This window comes from Apus apus, chromosome 6, assembly GCF_020740795.1.
Source record: "Apus apus isolate bApuApu2 chromosome 6, bApuApu2.pri.cur, whole genome shotgun sequence".
NCBI lineage: Eukaryota > Metazoa > Chordata > Aves > Apodiformes > Apodidae > Apus > Apus apus.
In genome coordinates, this window is record NC_067287.1 from 4,675,767 (window position 1) to 4,697,537 (window position 21,771).

The 21,771-nt window shown below is 38.6% G+C and overlaps 1 protein-coding gene across 5 annotated transcripts in view; it reads right to left on the bottom strand.

Annotated features, from left to right (window-relative positions):
* Positions 1 to 21,771, bottom strand: part of ARHGAP15 (Rho GTPase activating protein 15) — a 333,818-nt gene that overhangs the window by 264,327 nt on the left and 47,720 nt on the right. For all 5 annotated transcript variants that reach the window (XM_051622745.1, XM_051622748.1, XM_051622746.1 and 2 more), the window contains 4 exons: positions 14,160 to 14,234; positions 11,029 to 11,090; positions 6,321 to 6,408; positions 207 to 296 (listed from right to left, as the gene is read on the bottom strand). In XM_051622745.1, coding sequence (XP_051478705.1) covers positions 207 to 296; positions 6,321 to 6,408; positions 11,029 to 11,090; positions 14,160 to 14,234 — 315 coding nt within the window. The remainder of the gene's footprint in view (positions 1 to 206; positions 297 to 6,320; positions 6,409 to 11,028; positions 11,091 to 14,159; positions 14,235 to 21,771) is intronic.

Genomic DNA, 21,771 nt, shown 5'->3' on the forward strand with positions numbered 1-21,771 from the left:
TCTCAAGTGTTTAGGAGACTCAGTCACCAGAAATCATGCTCTTAGAAAAACAGTAAACCGACGCTGGACGCGATGTTACACTCCTGTACTGGTAAGAAAAATGTTGTAGCAAAGCAGTCTGTGGTTCTTAAAAACAAGGAAATAAAACCTACCTCTTAAGGAGTTTATACTCAAATGAGGAATGGAATGTGTGTGTTGCCTCTTACCTGAAAGACATTCTTTCTGCTGGACTTCTCTGAGGTCCACTCAATGCGAGCACCATACAGATCCACACACTCGGGCTTATGTCCTGGTTTCTGGAAAGAAAAAAACCAAACAATCAACCATGAGTATGGGCTGACTTTACACAAATGGGGACAGTTATCAGATAAAACAAGAATAGATCAAGTTCAAGTGACAGATTACTGTAGCACATCTGCTGGTATTACTAAAGAGAGTTCATTAGTCCCTGGGATTATTAAATAACCACTCCTGAGGTGTCTTAATTCAGAAGTAAGGTTCTTGTAGTAAATACGTAATTTTAAAAATAATTAGATTTTTTTAGAAGAGGGTTTAATATAACACACAATAGATCAAAACACAAATGCACACACATTGACCAGATATTTTAAATGCTTAATTTGAAAAGCCCTCAGGTTTAAAGGCAAAGTTTTGTGGGTTTTCCAAATACAAATTTAAACTGATGGAGAGCTGGAAAGGACAGAAACGAGACAAGAAATCACATCTATGTGACAAGCTATCTCCTTACTCCAAACAAATGATAATATCTAGCTCCTAAAAAAAGGCTTGGAGGGCATGTGTGACACCCAGAAGGAGCTCGACACCAGGGCAGCTCCACACCCTTTGCTATGTTGCAATGTCAGTCTGTGCATCCCAGGGCAACACAGCTCTGCTACCCCAGCTCCTCCCTATGGATGCAAAGAATTCAAAGAGCAGATTTGGTTGCCTGCATCGTTTATGTTGCTGGGAGTTGGTGTAAAGCACAATAATACTCATTTGCCATCTAAGGTCCTTCTCCTGGGACTCTGCCTGTGCAGCAGCTCTGGCAAAGCCCACGCAGTTGAGAGTAGCCTTTATAGATTAGGTTACTGCACATCCCAGACAACAATAAAAGTACTACTGTTAACAGTATAAAGCACTAATCTGTCCCTTTCTCAGTAAGATACGAAGTGATATCCACCTAACTTCACTAATGAGCTTGATGCATCTCTTTTTCTCTGTTGTTTTTAAGCCATTTTACCTTAAAAAATGGCACTGGTGATAAAGAAAGCAGCCTTAATAGAAGTTACAGAGGTCAGTCCAACATCAGCCACATAATCAACTTTCTGAAGACTGCTCACTGAATTTCTTTGCTTCTTTTAACCTAAATACGTCTTTTCCACCCATCTCAAAGGCACCCTGCAGAACACAGGATTTTTTTAGCCTTAGTAACACCACCAGAGTAAGATATCCTGGTCAAGTAATCTGCAGCCAGAGCCTCTGGCAGTTTTCAGACTGGAGTGGTAATTATGTTCTTTTGCCAAACCATAAAACCACCATGGTTCATCTCCTCTCCAACTGACAGTCATGTGTGTCTTTGTTCCTTTTTTAATATTTTTATTATTTTTTTTTAATGGAAGAAATATGCTGTTCAAAGCAGAAGGATGTTCTTGTGGCTAAACCACTGGAAGAGAAGGGTTTGGATTTTTTCCCCCAACTGTGTCTCTGACTTCCTGCCTGACCTCTGACAAGAAATTAACCTTGCTGAATTTTTCATAATGGATCAAAACTGCAGTATTGATAGCTGATTTTACAAAGAAGTTGTGAAATTTACTCAGTTAATATTCACATGGCAAAAGGAACAAAGTTGAAAAAAAAACAAATCAACAAACAAAACCCAAACAAACACTAACTTATGATCACAAATATTCAGATAGAGTGAAAAAAAACAATCAACAAACCAAAAATATAAGCAGCACACACACACAAAAACCCCCACCCCAGCAACACAACAATAATAAAACTCGCTCAAACCCTGAACTTTAAGTATTCCAGTACTATCTATACATTTAAAGATAGGACTATGGTGTTCCCTTTGACTAGATCACTCTCTTTGACCAGGATAGACCCCAGGGAAGTTTTCTCCCTAAGACCTCATACAATGACCAGGTCTGCACTTCCGTGGAGCAGGCAGCTTTGTGCTGCTCCATCACGGAACACACAACACAGCCTTTTTTCTTTGTAAAAATTGCCCAGAAGGATATTTTGAGTCTGAAAATACTTGAACAAAGAAGGGCAGCTTTATTCCACCAGCAGAAAGAGTTGAGAAAATTTGGAAACGCATAATGAGATTAAAATGTAGACAAAGAAAGAGGAAATAGTTTCTTGATAGAGAAGGACACTGGGCTCCAGAATATTATCCTCAGGAAAACTGCCATGGCATTTCACACTGAAATGAGAAAAAACACAAGGGCAAGCCCAGGGAAGATTTGCAGGGAAATGGAATAGAGAACTCTATAGGATTTTAGCATCTCTAGTGCAGCAGCAAAGCTAGGACTCCTCTGTGCACTCAGTGTACACACAGTTTAATTTTGCTGCTGTGGTAGCAATCTGGAGTTTGTTTACAGCTATGACTTTGTAATAAGCAAAAGAAAAGTATAAGCACGTGCATTTTCTTTCCAAAAGAGAGGGGATGTAACCTCGTGGTGCTGGGCAGATGAACACCCTTCTGCTACATGGAATAACCAACTGGGCAAGTTCTCTTTTGGAGAATTTACCAGTTCTGCCCACAATGGGTATGAGGTGTCCATGACCACCGCGTGAGACTCACGTATGAAGATTCTGATGAAAACACCCAAACCCATTCAGATTCATGAAGCCTGAAACTACCCATCGTGCACATCAGCCCTTCTTCTGCACCTGGGGGGCTCCACACAATGGGAAGCCCTGTTTAAATGCACAGGGATACCAGGAAAATCACCTAGGAATTCATTATGGCCTAAACACAGTCCTGTTCCACAGCTTGCTCTCCAGTCTATGCATTACCCAGAGACGGTGCAAGAGAGGGATTGAAGGTTACTGGGAAAGCCTGAGCACTCTGCGTCCTTGCTTTGTGTTTTGCAGTCAGAGCAATTATGTTATATCAACCTTGTTGGAGGGGGTTATGTTGTAAATTGATACAAGTGTCTGCTACAATGAAATCTTCCTAAACATGAATATGGATTTCAGCAGCGTTTTCTCTCGCTAAATTACTTTGCAGATGGGCTAATAACCTGAGGTTAAAATAACCTCTGTTGAATAAACTATCACAGGGAATAAACAGAATAGTTTTTCTTGGTCAGAAAGACCAACTGATAGTAGCATTTAACACTGGTACGAAGGAGTGGAGCTATGATCCATTGAGATCACAATGTCCTTCATTTAAAATTAAAACAAATTATACTCATATGAATGTTAAAAAAAGATATAAAAATGGATCAAAAACATGACCACAGATGATCAAGGACTGAGCAAAAGATAATGATTTAGCTACATGAGATGCAAACTTGCATTTCCAGTAATAATCATAAACAAGCTCATTTTCTGAATCTCTCCTCTGTGTGCTTTAATTGTTGTGCTTTAACTATTACTAATAATAATACCAGATATTGTCACTAGCTTCACCAGAAAGCTACGGATCCCTGTCTTCTCCCTGCAAAAAGTTGTTATAGTGAGTCCTACATCTACAGTTGTGCAAAAAAACAACAAAAATATCCCCTTAGCTGGTATTAGTTCTTTGCATTAGAGTATTATTAAAGATTTTGGATACAATTATAAATCACCTCTAAATGTTATCCTATAATCAGAAAAAGAGGTATGATTAGAATGTGCTTAATTTTCCTCACTCCTGTTGCTTTTATTGTGAAATATCATTCCTCTCAATGATGCTGTCTTATTCTAAATATTCACTTAAAGGACTGTAATTAATAATTAATATATTTATAATGCAAAGGAACATTAATCTTCTTGTTAAGTCACATCATTTTCCTGCTAACAACAAAAATGCTTAGTTGAAGTCATACTATCATGAGTGAACATTGCCTTTATTCCATTATTTAATTAATGCTTGAGGCCCCCTTTTTCCAAAGCAAACTACAGCTGGAAAAAAATAAAATCAGTATACAAATGTTTTCTAATGAATCCTTTTTGTATTATTTCCTTTCCACTATCAAAATTATATCTGGTTAAATGGTTTACAAAGGAAATCAGCATTGCATTTGCTTTACCAGATGAGATCAGGCCATTTTAGTGGGTTTTTTTATGTGTGAAATTTGGGGTTAGGAAATTGGGTTGTAAGATTTTGAATACTGACAGCTCTTGTTCTCAAGCTCTACCCAATTACTTTATTTGCCATTGCATATAAGTTCCATGCAATAGACAAAAATACTAACTGTTACAGCTTTTCCTCACCCAGTGAATGTTAAGTCCAGAACCCCAGTGTTCAGATCTAGCATCAAATTAAAACAAAACAAAACCGAAACCCACACTTTTATGTTTTTCCCCGTAGTTAGCAAAATGTGGGATCAATATTTCTGTGTTCTTCCTAAGACAGGAGGCAGTAGATGTCATCTTATCAACTGTGAACACTGGGGAAAACGTGAAACTTCAGATCAGGGGATTGACTTCTCAGAAGATTCTTTCTCACAACACAACTCAATTTTTTAGTTAAACAGATTGAGATCTGGGCCCAGAGATATATTCCCCAGGCAAGACTACCTTAGAATCTAAAACCTTATACAGCCAATGGGAATTTAAACAACGTGGAGGACTCTCCAGCAAAAATCACCTCTCCTGTGTGTTGGATTTCCACTGGCCCATTTATCTCCTAGGATTTTGGTGAGTGTTTGCAAAGAGGAGAGAGGAGGTAGCACACAGAAGTGTAAGACAGCTAGTAAATTATAAGATTAGTTGTAATAAATTCACCTGAGACTTTTTGTTTCAATAACATCTAATTCGACTTTAAGGAAAACAGATGATTCTGAAAAAAATATTAATTCAAACAATACTCTTCTTATAGCTTTGAAAAATTAGTATTTTTCCAGCTGTACAGGCACAAACATGAGCAGAGGGTACCAGATTTCATCCTTTACTTGCTTTTATTGTTTAATCTATTTTTATTTTTCTGCAACCCTCTTCTTTCCAAAAAAGCAAAGCATGAAAAGGTGTTCTTTAAAGCTGATTTTATGGCTGGTGGCATTGACAGATCAAGAATATATAGAAGAAAAGGTTTGCATCACCTGCCATGGAATAAAATAGCTTATTGTTTGTGACTCCTGCCAAAGAGAGCACCTTTGTGGCCACCCATCACGCCAATGAGATTTGGCAGGTTTGATCAGGCCTTGAGAGCATTTCACAACAGGGCTTTGTCAAACCTGTCCCTTTGCTGCCCACAGTGTCACGTGTTTCCCCAATTCCCTTTTTGTTGCCCATATTCTGGTTCGTAGGTTCAGGCTCAGCAGTAACTGGCACTGAAGGGACGTGTCCTGTTGTTGCTGGCACAACGTAGCTGTCACATCTCTGAAGACTAAGATCAGTGGTCTTTCCTTGGGGCTCAATAACAAGGTACTGCAAATTTCACTTTGTGGTAACTACAGGCTACAGAAATTACATTAGCTGCATTAGATGGAGCCTTAGAAATATTCAGGAAGGTTAGCAGGATATGGGAGATGTCACATTTATACTACAATAAAAAAATCACTTTGCTAACTTATAATTTTTTCTGCTTTGGTAACACCCTATATTAAGGTTCCACTTATAAATAATTTATTATTATTTATTAATGTATAAGGCACTTTATAGGATGGTAGATAACTTAAATTCATGTATTAAAGATGCACATACATGGTTTAATACAATTTACATCTCACAATATCCCTTGCAACAGATTCTCATCGCATCATCTGTTAGGCATTTATTACTAATGCATTTTATAACATACTTTATAATACATTATTTGAGGAAGTAGCTGCATTTAGTGATCATTTTCATAAATAAGAATAAGGCATTCCTAAATGGCACCTTAATTTAAAGTATTACCTTCACATTACGGGTTAGTCACTCCCCATTTGTCTCACTTTGAAATTATTCTCAAAATGCACCTCTTAATAAAGGACACTCCAGGTCCTATTTCTTCTCATACACTACGTCTGATTAAAAGTTTATCAAGACATTTTCCTTCAGCTGCTCTCAAGTCTTTGAAGGTTGTCAGCTCAGTCTACACTTGTCTTGTGTAAACACCAAACTTTTTACCTTGAAAGAATAGTTGCAAGGAAGCTGAGAATATTGGAAGGTTGTTTGCTTACCAGGTTGGCTAGTGCCGGCTGCTTGGATTCTTTGTAGAATTCCATTTTCCGAGCTGTAAGAACAATCCAGGATGTGGACCAGTTTTTCCTTTAAAACAAAATGAATTTTAAAAAGGGAAAATCAGGAAGGCATGGGAGCAGGGGGTAGGCTTTATTTTCAGACTTGGTTTTTACTTATTAGATGTCAGAAACAAAAAATGGTCCAAAGTCAATATCAGCCAAGAGCTTCCACCAACAGTGGTGGAGTTGCACCACCCTAATTGTGCCTGAATTTGGCCTGACAAAGCTTGAAGGCCTTTTTTCTCCTCATTTATGTTTGCAAGCCTTCATTCCCTTTCCACCAAGGTGCCATAACCACAGGAAAACAGTGGGATTATTCATACATGCCTAAAATTTATACATACTAGGAGGACTCCAGTAGCTGGTGCCCTCCTAGTCAAAAATACTTAAAGTAGAGCCTAGAAGGAAAAATGTAATTTCAGTCTGACTATAGAGAGCTCAGCAAAGGGTCCATTTTGAAAGGTCCCAGACACTTTCTCCTTTCCCTAAATGAATCATTTACAGGAGAGTAGGAAGATAAGAACAGTATCTGAGGGAGGTTTAAGCTATTCTTAAACCTCAGGAGTTTCATAGTAGAGAACTGGCAAACTGCTGGGGCCAGAAAGAAGTCAAAATACACATGGATATGTGAAACAGTGTCCCCTGACAGAGAACAACATAATAATCAACTTGGAAGAAAATGCTATTATATACATTACATATAACCTGATGTTTTAAACCACCACAGAATCATAAACAAGTAGATCTATTCTGATAGAAAACTATTTTCAGATGGAAATCTCAGGTTTGAGCCTCCTATTTGAGGGTCAGAACACCTGATTTTTACAAAAATACTCATAAACCCACTATTTTTGTTATGTGAATGCAAATGACAAATTTAAACATTAATTAACATCAACATTAAGCTTGAAATGCCCACACGAAACAGGCTGCTTCAGGTGTGCATTGCAGTGTGTCCAAGAGAAGGAAGCTGTCTGTAAGGACATGGAGGACCCAGGGAGGAGCTTTTAGAAACCCCTTTTCCTCCTTCTTCTCTCTTTCCCAGTCCCTTTGAGTTCTCTCTGTTTAGGTGTTCCTAATGAGTTCAAACACACTTTTTTTTTTTTTTCCAGCCAAAACTTTGCTGATTTTTAAAGCCTGCCAGTCTTCTTTGCAATGCTGGCTTCTAGACCCATCTCACAGCTCTGCTGCACTCTGTGTCCCATCAAACTGCACAGCAGGCACAACAGGCAGTTTTTCTGTTAGTGATTTTCCTCTTCAGTATGTTTCAGTCATCAGCTTAAGGAGCAAAACCAGCATTGCAGATGAAGCCCTACCACCACTGGCACTATCAGAGGAACCTGCACTCACTTGCGGGGGCAGGATCTCACCCAACATGACCTAATGATGATCATTCTTGAAATATGGCCTACAAGAGGCAACAGTGAAAGAAAAGAGGAGATAAATATGTCTGAAGAAAATAGGACTGTATTGGTTTTGTGCTGTGTTAATGGGGAAGAAATTGAGACACTGAGAAAGGAGCAGAAACACAGAATCACTTAGGTTGGAAAAGACCTTTAAGATTATCTGGTCTAACCAACTCTGCCAAGTCCAGCACTAAATCATAAGCTCAAGCGTTGTGTACAGATGACTTTTAAATACATCCAGGGATGGCGACTCAACCACCTCCCTGGGCAGCATGTTCCAATGTCTGACCACCCTTTCAGTGAAAAGTTCTTCCTCATGTCTAGTCTAAACCTCCCCTGCTACAGCTTGAGGCCATTCCCTCTTGTTCTATCTCCAATTACTTGTGAGAAGAGACCAGCACCCACCTCTTTACAACGTCCTTTCAGGCAGTTGTAGAGGGCAATGAATAGAGTTTTAGAAAAGTACCTGACATCTCTGGCAAATATTTCCCCACAAAAGGACAATGTTTGTAAGTCACCTTGACATTTTCAACTGAATTTATCACCATTCTAAAGCCATATTCTTAGCTAATGTGAGCTATGGTCATAGCTACGGGTGGTGGGTATTGGTTTGAAGAAAGTTCCAACTCAGTTAATTTTTTAAAAGTATCCTTAGGAAACAAGGGCTGCAGCTGAGAATCACAATTAAGGTAGTGAATACAAGTTGAATACAAGTTGTCTATAGTTAAACTGAAACTTCAAACCTTTTTTTTTTTCTTCTCTTTTCTATTTTTCCTACTCATAAAAGGTCTTGCAGATGCTGAGGGGAATCAGTGGGCAAGCCTGCTATATGTTGGTTTAAAAAGATCTTTCCTAAGAATTGAATACACTGGATAAATATCAATAAAAATTGCCAAAGGATTAAAACCCTTGGGGCACATCTTAGATCCAGTGCCCAACTCACACCAAATGCTTGACATAAGCTCTGGAGAGGAACATATCTGTGTTATGGCCACTTCTACCAGCCAGAGTTCTGCTTGCTCCACCTCTTTGTGGGCAGGTTTTTCTACCCAAGTACTACACATCAGTGATTGTGTGCAATCTTCTTAAAAGATTCAAATTTCTGATAAAACTAACTAGGAAATGTTCCAAGAATTGAAAACTTTTAATTTCAACCTACATCTCATTAAAATAAATGAATAAATACATAAATAAAATGCAATTCTATGTGTGGTTTTGAAATAAGAAGTCAAAAAAAAACAATGAAGAGTCATCAATAAGTACTTCTTAAACTATATCAGAAGAGATGTTTTATCTAAGTTTCATTCTGAATTTTAAGGGGAGAACATTTTAATTCCATCAGGAATAAGAAAATACAGTGATTTTGCAGGAGACTATAGGAATTACAGAAGTCATGAAAATTTAACTTTCACCATATTATCTGCAAGAACATTTTTCTCCCTAAATTTTGAATTCCCTTGTTGTTTTATTCTACCATTGTTTCATTTAAAACCTGATGTTTTGAAATCAAAATTAATTCTTTTTGTGACCTCAAGATTAAAAAAATATATAAACTAGTCAACCTTTTTATGAGGTTATCCATAAAGTTATCAGTGAGACTCAAAAAGAAAAATAAAGAATAAAAATATATGTACTTCAAGATGTCTCTGCACGGATGAGCACACACTGTATTTCATGGGATACATGCAGAAACTTGAGGTTTTCAAGCTCTTTGGAAGAGCTAGTTGACAATATTCTCATTTTTGCTGTGTGGCACCAATAGCGTTGAGGAAATCACTTCCAGGCACTGAGCAGCGAGGGCAGGTAAGTGGAAGGAGGGGTGAGGCAAAGTGTGGCAGAGCGGATGAATCTCCCCATCCTCTCTGCGGACAATCCCTTTGCATTCTGTCGAGCGAACACCTGATGGCAGCACGCTATAGCTGCAGCGCTGCTCACGTCTCTTAGGCTGTTTTAAAAAATGCCAGGGTTGTCGAAGAACAGAAGTGGCCGAGCTGCTCTGGCTCCTGCCTGAACCCTCGCAGGGCCAGGGGGATGCTCCGTGCTCAGGACACCTGGTGGAAGGTGAAGCTCCCTGCTCCTCACCTGGGCACGCTCACAGGGGATGCCCAACCTCTCTGCACAAGCTTCTGCCAGCGTCCAAAGCTGGGAATAGAGTGTTACTGGCTTCAAAACCTTTTCCCAAAATGCCAGTTACCCCAGTCTCTGCTGGCACCCAGCTGCAGACTGGCTGCATTGACTCTTGCTTCAAGTGAGCAGTTGGACCAGGTAAACAGCCCAGTTCCTGAAGGGGCTACAGGGAGCTGGAGAGGGACTTTCTACAGGGGCACATAGCAATAGATCAAGGGGCAGCAGTTTCAAGCTGAAAGAGGGTAGATTTAGAGAAGAGATTAGGAGGAAATTCTTTCCTGTGAGGGTGGTGAGACACTGGCCCAGGCTGCCCAGAGAAGCTGTGGCTGCCCCATCCCTGGAAGTGTTCAAGGTCAGGTTGGATGGGGCTTGGAGCAACCTGGTCTGGTGGGAGGTGTCCCTGCCCATGCAGGGGGGTTGGAAGTAGGTGGTCTTTAAGGTCCCTTCTAACCCAAACCATTCTCTGATTCTGCATCCTTCAGAGTCCCTTTTCGATGAGCATTTCCAGGATACTTATGGTTTAGCACTAGACAAGTATAAAAACTTACTACTTGGCTCCTTTCTCCACACAGAAAACGTAATATTTCACATTAATCTCATTCTCATTGGTAACATACAGTGCAGGTCACATCTCTGCTGTTCCTTTACATGCATCTAAACCCAGCAAAGCACAGCAAATCCTTCCATAAAAGGCAGCATTGATATTCACATGACTTTCAACACAACCAGTGCTAAGTGTGTAAGTGCTGACCACTTTTGTTAACCTTGCTGTGGCATCACCACATGAGGGGGTTCCATCCTTGACCCATCAAGCACACACTCAGCACCTAAATTTTCCCCATTGGAAAAGATATTACTGGTTTGCCTGGTGCCTGAAGGTTGTCCTTAATATGTGTATAATATATAGCATAGAAAATAATATTGACACGTTCTCATTGCATGCAGTGAGCACACTGGCTGCTGTCACCTGGCTTCTGGGACTGGAAGCAAACATTGGCTTATTACTGAAGCAATGGCAGTTTGGCTGTTAGCAGCAATAGTTGCTACACATGGTTAAACATGCATCAACTCTGAATTTTGCAACAGATAAGTTCTGTAACATTCACATATAATACCTTAATTTCTTGCCACCATCTGCTATTTTAGCTTTCAGGAGATATCCTTCTTTCTCCACTACCTACAAGAAATAAAAAAACGTACATGTCAAAATCATATCATTTATTCAGATTAATGAATCCACTTACTATACACATAAGGATCTGCATTTAGATAATCTAGTGTAAGGGTATTTTACCAGTTATTCTCAGATTACTCACCTATTTTTTATAGTTACATAATCATAGAATCTTTAAGGTTGGAAAAGAGCTCAGAGATGAAGTCCAACCATCAGCCCAACACCACCATTCAAATTAAACTCATTTCATATATTGAGCTTCATTATTAGCTATGAGGAACACACCATACTTCTGTAGAAGCTTCTTGCTTCATGTATTCTAAAAAGAGTCATGTTTAGAGGTGACCAGTGTCAGAGAAACACCAAATATCTGTTATATTGCCTTTGTAGGTGCCACATTTTGCTTTGAGTCAGCACTAAACCAAGACTCATGGCAAATTGCTAAAGGGCATCATGCTTTTAAGTGGAGCTGCTTTTTGAATGAGTGCTGGTATTGAGGTGCTATGAAAAGCAGCATTTAAAAATTAAAAACTAAACAAAACAAGGTGACTGGTTTTCAGCCAAACCCACTGACCTGCCATCTCATCAGATTCAATAAGCTAAGGACATCCCAACTGTGTCACTAATGGAAAAAAAAGAAGCAAAACTATGATTTGGAGTGGGTCTGATTTCCCTTTCAAACACTCCTGACTCAGTGCCTGACCAGAATATCATAACTCCACATGATCTTTATAAGTAAATTTTATCACAAGGTGATTTTGTAACCATTTCAATTTTGCTGTCTGAGCAGCCATTAATAACACAGAGTCACAGAATGCTTTAAACATGCTTTAAAATACAACATGAGGATTTTTAAATCTAACATAGCTGTTATTTTGGTTATACAAAATATAATTATATTAACAGTGTAATATGTTTAACTACTTGCTTAGCTTTTGTCTGTTGCTGAAATAGAGGACATAATGAAATATATACTGTGCACACAGCTGTTTGTACCTGTGCAAAGGTCTGTAGGTCTGTGGACAACGATTTAGGTGACATTCTCAAATGGGTACGTGTGGCTCAGTGTGTGTATTTTCTGTAATTTGTGCTTAATCTCATACAAATTCCTGTCCTGCATATCATTGCCACAGAAAACCCAGAGAGGAAGTATGTGGGGATTATCATGCAGAGTCATGTCACTATTTATCTAGTGATGGATGGACGAATTATTAGAGCTAAAATAAGACTTAATCCCCATCTCCACCTACATTTTTTTCACTCTTTTTAAAAATCAAACTTCTTTTACATCTCTCAATATTTTTTGAATCCTTCATTTATGTAGCATAAAACTTCTGGTGCTTGGCCAGGACCAAAGATGCCAAATAACATATGAGAAAGGTTATTCTTTTTTGTATTTCTATCTTTCTGGAAACAGAAATTGGGAGGACAGTTGGCTGACCATTGAAACTGCTGATTGCTTCTCTGAATCAGACCCAAAATCTCATGCTTTCAAAGTTTACCAGCCACCCATCCAAAATTGCTGTTTTAACCAATCCAAAACAAAAGACAACTACGATTTTCATCAGCAGATCTGAATCACCCCTGTTCTCACATTTTGGCAAGGTGAAAATTAGATATGCTTCCAGATGTAAATGTTGCTGCTCAGTCATATTTTCCTTATAATTGTCTTGAGCTAGAGTATCAAGGCCAGTGACAAATGTTGAACACATCCTGGTTTAGATTACATAGCTCAAATCCCTCATTTGTTTTAAATTAAACAGCTCAAAATTACAAGATCTTCAGTTAATATGAGTCCTCTCTATGCTAAGCAAAGTAACTTTAGTATATATTGCTTTAAGTGAATCAGTAAAGGTGCACTCTTTAAAACAAAAATTATCATGGTCTTCATTAATTGATGATGTGCACAGTTTTCTCTTTCATTAGTGTAAAGGGCACTTATGGCATTGCAAAACATCTTTACCACAAAGACAAATAAAAAGATTTCTAAGATGACCCCAATATTTTCATAGCCTCGTTTTGGGGTGCGATATTCCCCTTGTTTAACATCTGTTCATGTCCTCTTTTTTGTTCTACTTGTTCTCAAGAAAATACATCCAAAACAGCTGAGGATCAACTTACAATACTTCTCTAAATGGATTATCTTAGATTGAAAACACCACCAAATATATCCTAATGATATGCTCTGTTGTTTCTGTCTCAATAAATATCATCATTTGTTGTTAAGCTGCTGCCCTTCCTGCACCTTTTCAACATATGGAACATGGAGAAAATGACCCCAAATGCCCTGAAGAATTAGAATAGAAAGAAGAAAATGGAATAATAGTGTGGGATTTTGTGTTTGGAGGTTTTTTTGGGGGGTTGCTGTTGGTTTTTATTAGCTTTTTAGAAGAATATTAAAGATGAGAGTATGTATGTGTAAATATTTCAATTTCTAAATAATAATAATAAATATTCTCATGAGCTAGCAGTATTGGAAAGTATAAGGAAAGGTAATTATGACTATATAGGTTACATAATTTTTTTAGTTAGAGCAATTCAAAGCTGCTGAATCCACCTAATCCTGAAAAGTTTGTGTAGGCAAAAGAAACACTGATATCAACATAACTTTGACGAATCTGTATTTGCTGTTTGTTTTTGTTTTTTTTAACATAAAAACCTCTGTTCTTCTCAGTCCCCTTAGATTCTTTATAAATGTTGTTGAAATTCTTTAAAATTTTGTTGAATTTCATGTCCACCTTTAGTTATAAAAATTTATATGAATACTAAAAACACCTTAATATGGACAAAGGCAGGACAAAGACACAGTCACTTTCCTGTACACCAAGCATGAACAGTGACAAAGTATTAGTCTAGTACAACCAGATTAACATGAAAACCAACTTTTAGAAATTCTTTGTACCTTCTAAAATTATTCTTCTATTGATGAATCAAAGTCCCTCAAATCCCTTCACATCTTGGGGCATCCAAAGCTTCATGTATTTATTCTTCAGTTAAGTGTGTGGGAGATTTACATTATAAACCTTTAAAATAACAGGAGTGATTTATCAGTCCCAAAGAGCAATTTCTTACCGTGTGCTCCTGTGTGCTGATGATGTCTGCAAGAATTAAGTTATGCTGGGAGTGATTTCTTCTATGACGATTTATCTGAAAAAGAAAATCATTTAAGGATTTCAGTTCAGAGAGGGTTCAAATACATGCAGGTGAAGACAGACCAACTAATTTAATTATTGGGCATGCACGGGATGGAGCTTTGGAAACCTGGTGTCTTTCAGTACTGCACTTCTGTGAAAAATTGGTGTTTCTCTGAGCCCTGTGTGTTTGACATGTACAGCTACTAAACTCTCAACATCTCTGGTATAATAATTGTGCTTCTTTGCAATGCCACATTGGCAAACTTACCTAAAAAATTAACTGACTGAAAATAATAATAATTTTAAATTACGACTTTTCCATCAGGAATCTAACTTAACTGGTCAGGTGATCTTAACCCCATTTTACAGAAATGGGAAAGATCTAATAAGAACTTCAAGGTCACAAAGCAAGTAAATGAAAAAACTAGAAAATAATTGGGAACAGCACATAATTTATCTGGTCTGTTTAAACTGCTTCAGAGGTTATTTTTAAACTCTCCATGTCTGGAAGGCTGAACATGGAAGGAATGCTGGACTCTGATTCTACAGTTGTTCCCAAGGACTGAGTCCTTAATTTCCTACAGTTCCCCCTTTTCCAGGAGGAAGGCAGCCTAACTACCTGTGACTTAACTCTGGAAAATTATTAGATTATATCAGAAATGATTAAGACCAAATAAAAGCTGCAGCATGAATCAAGGGTTTGGCAGAGCTCAGCAGCATCTGACTTCCTTACAAATCTGCAACAAAGAACAGGTCACCCAAAAGTGGATGTGTGTGTAGAGATACTGAGAATGTTTACTGCTTAAATTTAATGTCAGTCAATAATAACATAATTTGGAGTTGGGATCCTGTAAAATTCAGTGATTATCTCAAAGCAAACAATAAAATATAGCCTCTACTAGTTTCTACTGTATTCATCATAACGCATTCTCTTTTTCCCTATTAAAGCAGGGTTTACTGAAAGTCATAATGTATTCTGTTTATATTTAAGTGTCTGAATATAGAAAATGTTCTTAATTAATCCAGAGGGCCACACTCAAAAAACAGTTAAACATATTACGATCCCATATTTTCTCTCCACACATTGCTTTCATGTTTATTTGTAAGCACTAACATTTCTAAGCCTTGAAATCTATATCCTAGATATTGCTCTACTCTCCTAGTCAGAGCTAATGAGCTTAATGAATTACCAGTTCTAAATTTAATACAAACATTTCAAAGAAAGAGATAAAACATTCTTCACAATTCAAAAGTTTCTCTGACCTATTTATGAAGAATATCACTTAACAATTTCATTAAGGGTGAGTAACAGCTGGTGACATGGCTGTGTCCTAAAGTGTTTTTCTCTCTTAATATTCTGCATCTTAAGCAATCGAGCTTTCATAAGAAATACTTTAGTTAGTGGCAGTCCCTCCTTTGGGGAGAAAAAAATGTCAGACCACATTTTCTGTATTTTGCAATCTTGTTTTCAGGAGTGTCATGTTCCTGTTTTATTAGCATGTAGGGTAAACAAGAATGATTTGCTGATGCTATTGAGAGAACTTCTAAGATTACAGTCTTTCTATTTAGATTTTGGATGGAACTTAATATTAATGCAGGCAGAGGCATGTATATAAATTCAAAATAAATTAATTCAATTTATCTTTATCTTTAGTGCTCAACAACTCTAAAGGTTCTATAGTGCTCAAGACATATAACAAACTATTCAGGTCCAGATCATAGAAAGTCTCTCTCACCCAGATTCCTCATTCTGATTAGTCCTTCACATACAACAGAGCATATTGCCCAGCAATGCTTTCTAAAATATATTCTCCACTCATCCAAATTAAATAACAAGACACAACACTACTCCACAGTATCTATTTTAACACTCGGCTGCTCTCTCCAGGAATCCTACACATCTCTTGGGGGCCCTATAGGCAACTTTTGTGAAGTGTCCAGCACCAATCAGAGCTTTGGTCAGGTCCTTGGTTCAACAATCAGACCATTAGCAAAAGAAACACGTTTGATACATGCTAAAAAGAATGTCTCAGAAGCACTAAATCTATCCACAACCAAATGAAGAAAGGAGATAGTAAAAAGTACTGCCTTAGTAGTACTAGCACGTTGTTAGTGGCAATATAATAAAGACACAATAGTAAACTTTACAGGAATATGAAAGGAGGGGAAAAAATATTAAATTCCAGCTATAGATAATATTATGTGCTTTGAAAACCTACTTCTGCTTTGCACACAATGAAGCTTAAGGAAAAGTGCATGTATACAAGGAGGAAAATAAATCTCATCTGATTATTTAATGTGATGTTTTTACTAAAAAAATATTCATCTTACAGGACAAAATTAAAAGAAATTAACAGTACTTTGTAGCCCAGAAATGAGCAATCTCATATAAGAAAGTCCTGAAGCTCCGGATTCTCAATCTAGTTACAGAAATACAACCAAAATCCACAAGTATGTAAGGCAAGATCCAGCTCTTCTGGAAAAACACCTCACATGTTCAGTTTACAAATTGAATTAATGGAAGCTTCAATGAAGTTCTTTTTCATTTCTACCAGCTTTTTGGTTTAGGAATGGATCTTTAAAAAAACAAACAAACAAAAAAAAACAACACAAACCCCCCCCCCCCCTCCCCAAAACCTGAGGCAAATATATTCTTGAATAAAATTGATTCCATAAAATTCGAGCAGGCCTCATATAGATTTTATTCTTAAATTAACTCATCCATGAGTATTTGAAATAAAGCCATATCACTTCCTTTGTGATAGATTAATTTCACTGTTAAAAGATCCTTAGCAGGAGAACCTGGGTGACAGCAGTCCATATATTCATGTTTCAATGTTCTCACAGTTTTCAGTGGTGTATGAAAATATTCAAAAGGAAGTGTAAGCTCCATTATTTTCATTCTTCCATCCAGTTTTTAATGGATAAACCACAAAGGAGAAGTTTTGAGATTTTATTTTTTTTTCCTCTCTCTCTGACTCCATTCGACTACCCCAATAAGCTGCAGGAAAACCTAAATATTATCTGTCATAAGTCCTCTACCTCACCTCCCAGGGTATGATGAGAGGCAGGGATTTACAGAAGTTCGTGAGATCCCTTTTTGGGAAAGGCAGCTTATCAGCAGTTTTCTGATTTGATGAACATTCTTCAGTCAGCAGCAATGTCACCTGCAGCATTAAAAATCCACTCTGCGAGCGCTTGCAAGTCTGTGGGCAAGTCTGGTTTTGTTAAACTCAGCCTCAGCAGCCCCCCCTTCCCTTAGCTAAAGGGTATCCATCTCCTACCAGAGTGATTCCAGCATCTAAGCACTAATCCATCAGCATCCCTCCTACCAAGGCAAAGCCTCCATTACATATGCCTGGTCTCCCAGAGTGAAGGGACAACCATCAGACAACTGCTGTTTTAACACTGATGAAGTAAAATACAATAACCTGATGTTTCATTTTATTTCTTTCTATGTTCCCATGTGCTCCTTATTTCTCCCTCTTTTTGGTGGGAATTCATCACAACTAACTCACTGCTACATTCACAAGGCATCGATTTATAGAGGGACTTGGAGGACTGATTTGGATTTTTTTTCCCATTACAAGCACACTTCTGACCTAATTCATCTAGTCAACGAGAAGCATTGTTCTTTCTGAAGTCAACCAAACTTAACAAAACCAACTAGCATTTCTCAAAAGGCCCAGAAAGGCTGCTCTGGTGCAAAGTATAGACAGTTAATTATTTCCTGAAAAAAACCTTCCAAATTCACTTGTATTCCTAAATAATTAAGATAATTGTAAGACCTTTCTAGGTGTTTTCCTAGATTATCCAATAAGTTGGGACACTCACACAGGTGCCCAGGGAAGCTGTGGCTTCCCCATCCCTGGAATTCTTCAAGGGCAGGTTGAATGGGGCTTGGAGCAACCTGGTCTGGTGGGAGGTGACCCTGCCCATGCAGGGGAGTTGGAACTAGAGGATCTTTAAAGTCCCTTCCAACCCAAACCATTCTATGATTCTATTCACCACAAATTATTTACCCATAAACATCACCTATAAGTAGCCTGGAAAGACCATGGTCTTCTTGAACAAGCAGCACATCATGCACCAGAGCTCTGCTTTAGACAAAAAGCCCTGGGGAGTGTATCTACCTGTTGTTTTATCCATCAGTCACTGTGCTGCTCCACCAAAGAGAAGGTTCTCTGAAGTTTTGTTGGATTTCTACCAAAAGATGTCGCTGTGTTTGTGTTTTGACCTTTCTCCTTAGGGGTCTAATTATTGTTTTGTTTCCTCCTACTCACAGGGCAATCACGCATGTGGAGATTCTTTTATAAACATCCAAAACAAGAGAGAAAACCCCCACTGTTGAGACCTTTCTCCTGCATGTTGCTCCACTCTGGACCCGATCCAGCAACGCACTCTCCAACGGGCTTAAGTGTTTTTCTGGGTCAGGGCCAGAACACTCCCTTCTTCATAGGATCGAACTTACTAGTGGCAGCATGAAAGTTTGCAATAGAAGTACAAACTAGTCACAACCTTTTGTGAAAACCATTCCCTCAGCTGAGAAGAAAGGGTGATACCCGATTTGCTGCTGTCTGTGGTGATTTCATTCCCACTGACTCCCACGCTGCAGTGACTGCTCCTAACTGCTTGGATGCAGAAACTGAACAAAAACATATTGTAGCGTTTCTTAATGGCCTCATCCCTTGAAAGACACCCAGGCAATGTCACGAGAAGGGGAAGTCCTGTAACATTGCACTCACTGCTGTGCTCAGAGTGATTTGTTTTGCTGTAAAGATCCCATCTCGGGTAGTATGGCAAGTCCATCGTTATCTACAGAAATTATTTGGGAGCAGGTCTAAAGTGATGTGGTTTCTTTTCTGCTGTGAAAGGCACTAAGAAAATCCCATGGGCCTCCCCACGTGGAGATGCTCCTTTATTATCTCAGCAGATGACGGTTTGGGTTCATCCTCAAGACGTGGAGGCTGTGAAGGAACATCAGGAGCAAACCCTCAGGAGCAATAGCTCAGCCCAGGACCCTGCTCAGCCCCTGTGTCCCAGTGGGCTCCTTGCCCACAGCCATGGCAACTGGTACTCCTGCCTTACTCAAAGCCCTCCTAGCACCATGCCCCAGAAGGTTACGTTACAAGCTATGTTTGGGTTTTTTGGGGAGATTTTTTCCCTCCTTGCTTGTCCTAAATAGATTTCTTCAGAAGAAAAGGTAATTGAGACTACAAGGCAGTGTAATGTAGTGATGGCTTTATGTCCTTTTTTTCAAAGGCTTGTAGAGAGAAAGTGAGAGGCACAAAGAGCAGTTTCAGTCCTGCTGCCACCAGCCCTCACTTGCTCCTCACCTTCCATCTCCTCAAAAACTCATTACTGTACAGGTGACCAAAAAGTGTGCTGGGGAATAGGAACTTGCATGGATGGAGCTTTTGAGCACTGGCTGCAGACCAGATAATCTCTCTCTGCATCGTTTAATAAGGAAACCACTTCACGGTCCTTACAGGCTTGAGTTTGCTACAAATGACATGCTCTTAGGAGAATCTGCAGACTGAAGTCAGTGGGAGGAATTAAAAAACAAGCAGGATTGTGTTGCATGGCCCCTGCATGTCTCCCTTGGAGCACACTCCCCACTAGATTCTGCTCAGATCTCCCAAGCCTGTAAAAACAATGATAATGGTTTTACTTCTCTTGACCTCTTGCTCCCTTATAAATTAGAATCCTATGGACCTTTCCCACAGTACGAGAGTCCTCCTCTGTGTTTGAGGTTGGGAAGATAAGTGCTTTATATCAAGGCAGTTTAATCCCACAGACATGCTCCCCAGCTCCAGAACTTGCTGTAGACAAGAACAGCAGCACTTTGACTGTGGGAGCATCTCCATTTATTCAGCCTCTCCATTCATGAAATCAGAGCAAAATAATTATTCAGATCCTACTTTACATTTCAGCCGGTGTTAAGCTAAACTAGTTCTCTGTGATCAGAGAATAAATAACCATGAGCTTGATTTCAAAGCATGATCTGTTTGAAACTATGTCATCTTCCTTCCCAAAATTGCTTGAGAGACAGTCCAAATTTGAGGTATCCAGATCCGGCCAATATTTGAAATCTAAAGATCAGTCTTCATCAGATACTAGATACTTTTCTCCATGAATGGCTTGCTGCTTCCCAGGAGCAGATTTTCCCTAGAGTGGGAGCCCTTTTGTTCCTCTCTTGCTACTCAAAAGGACTTTGAAATGTGTCTAACTGATCCTTGCTTTGAGGGAGACCCAGCTGAAGTAGTTGGCTTCATTTTTAGCCTTTTTCAGGAGTAGGAGATCTGCCAAAACCATATGTGGAAGAGGAGGCAGCCACAAAAGGTTCTTACCACCCATATAAGTTTGAGAAATCTTCAGGCTGCTCTAAATTGGACTGTGGGTCATTCAGATCTGTGTACCTGGGGATCAAACAATCACAAATTCACTGACAGCTGCATTGCCTCTAATCCTCCCTGTTTCCAACTGGAAATCAAACTGGAACCTGGTCTCAAAGCATCAATATGCTTTAATTGTATTAAATACAATAATCATTGATCCAAGAAAAGAACATTTAAAGTGAGGGTCTTTATACATTTGTCCCAGCTTCTTTTGTTACAGCCTCTAACAGGTAACAAAATACAGCAACATGCACACCACAAGAGTACTAATCTAGCCATACCTCAGAAATAAATTATAAAATATATTAAGTTGCCTATTCATATTTTTTCCTTCATAATGCAGTTTTTTTACTTTTGGTTCAACATATAAGATTACATTAATCTTAACCACTGCAGGTACTTTAGTAAAATGACCAATGAGCTGAGCACCGATGATAGAGGAAATAGTAAAACCAGCAGTAACAAAAATGCAATAAACATCAGTATTTCAGTGGTCTTTGACATCTGTAACTGCAAAAATGTGGGGTTTGATGTTATGTCTAAAAAAGGTAAAAATCAAAGTTAATGCAGACAGAGAGTAATGAGACATTATATTTTCATGTCCCTTTTGGACCTTAGAAAGAGACAGACAATAACTGTGAGTACTCAGTTATGACAGCAAACTGTGTCAGCAAACCTGACCTAAAATTGCACCCCAGAATAGTACTTTTAGAGTGAGGAGTAAGTAAAAAAAAAAAAAAAATAAAATCATTACAACTTAGTAAGTACATGTGTGAAAAAACTCCCGAAGATTGGCCTGTGCAAAACCACATCTAGCACATACACTACAAGCAAAAGGCACTCAAAAGCTTGGTCTCTCCTGAAAGGACTGTCTTAACAGAAAGAGCATAATTAGCATTGATGTCACACTCCTGCAAGTCATCACTTACTGTATGCCACATAAATACCCTCGTAGAATAGTATTCCTAGACAAATGCTCAGTCCTCTCTAATGAGCTCTACATTAGTGCATCTCTTTATCCTGCCTACCTAATTCTTTCTCTCGGATTTAAACAAGCCAAAAAACTCACCTTACGCTACTGCAGAAGCAATTTTTATTTTTGAAGGTTAATCCAACTCAGCAGGATTTAGGGATGGCACTTCTGCTTGGTCG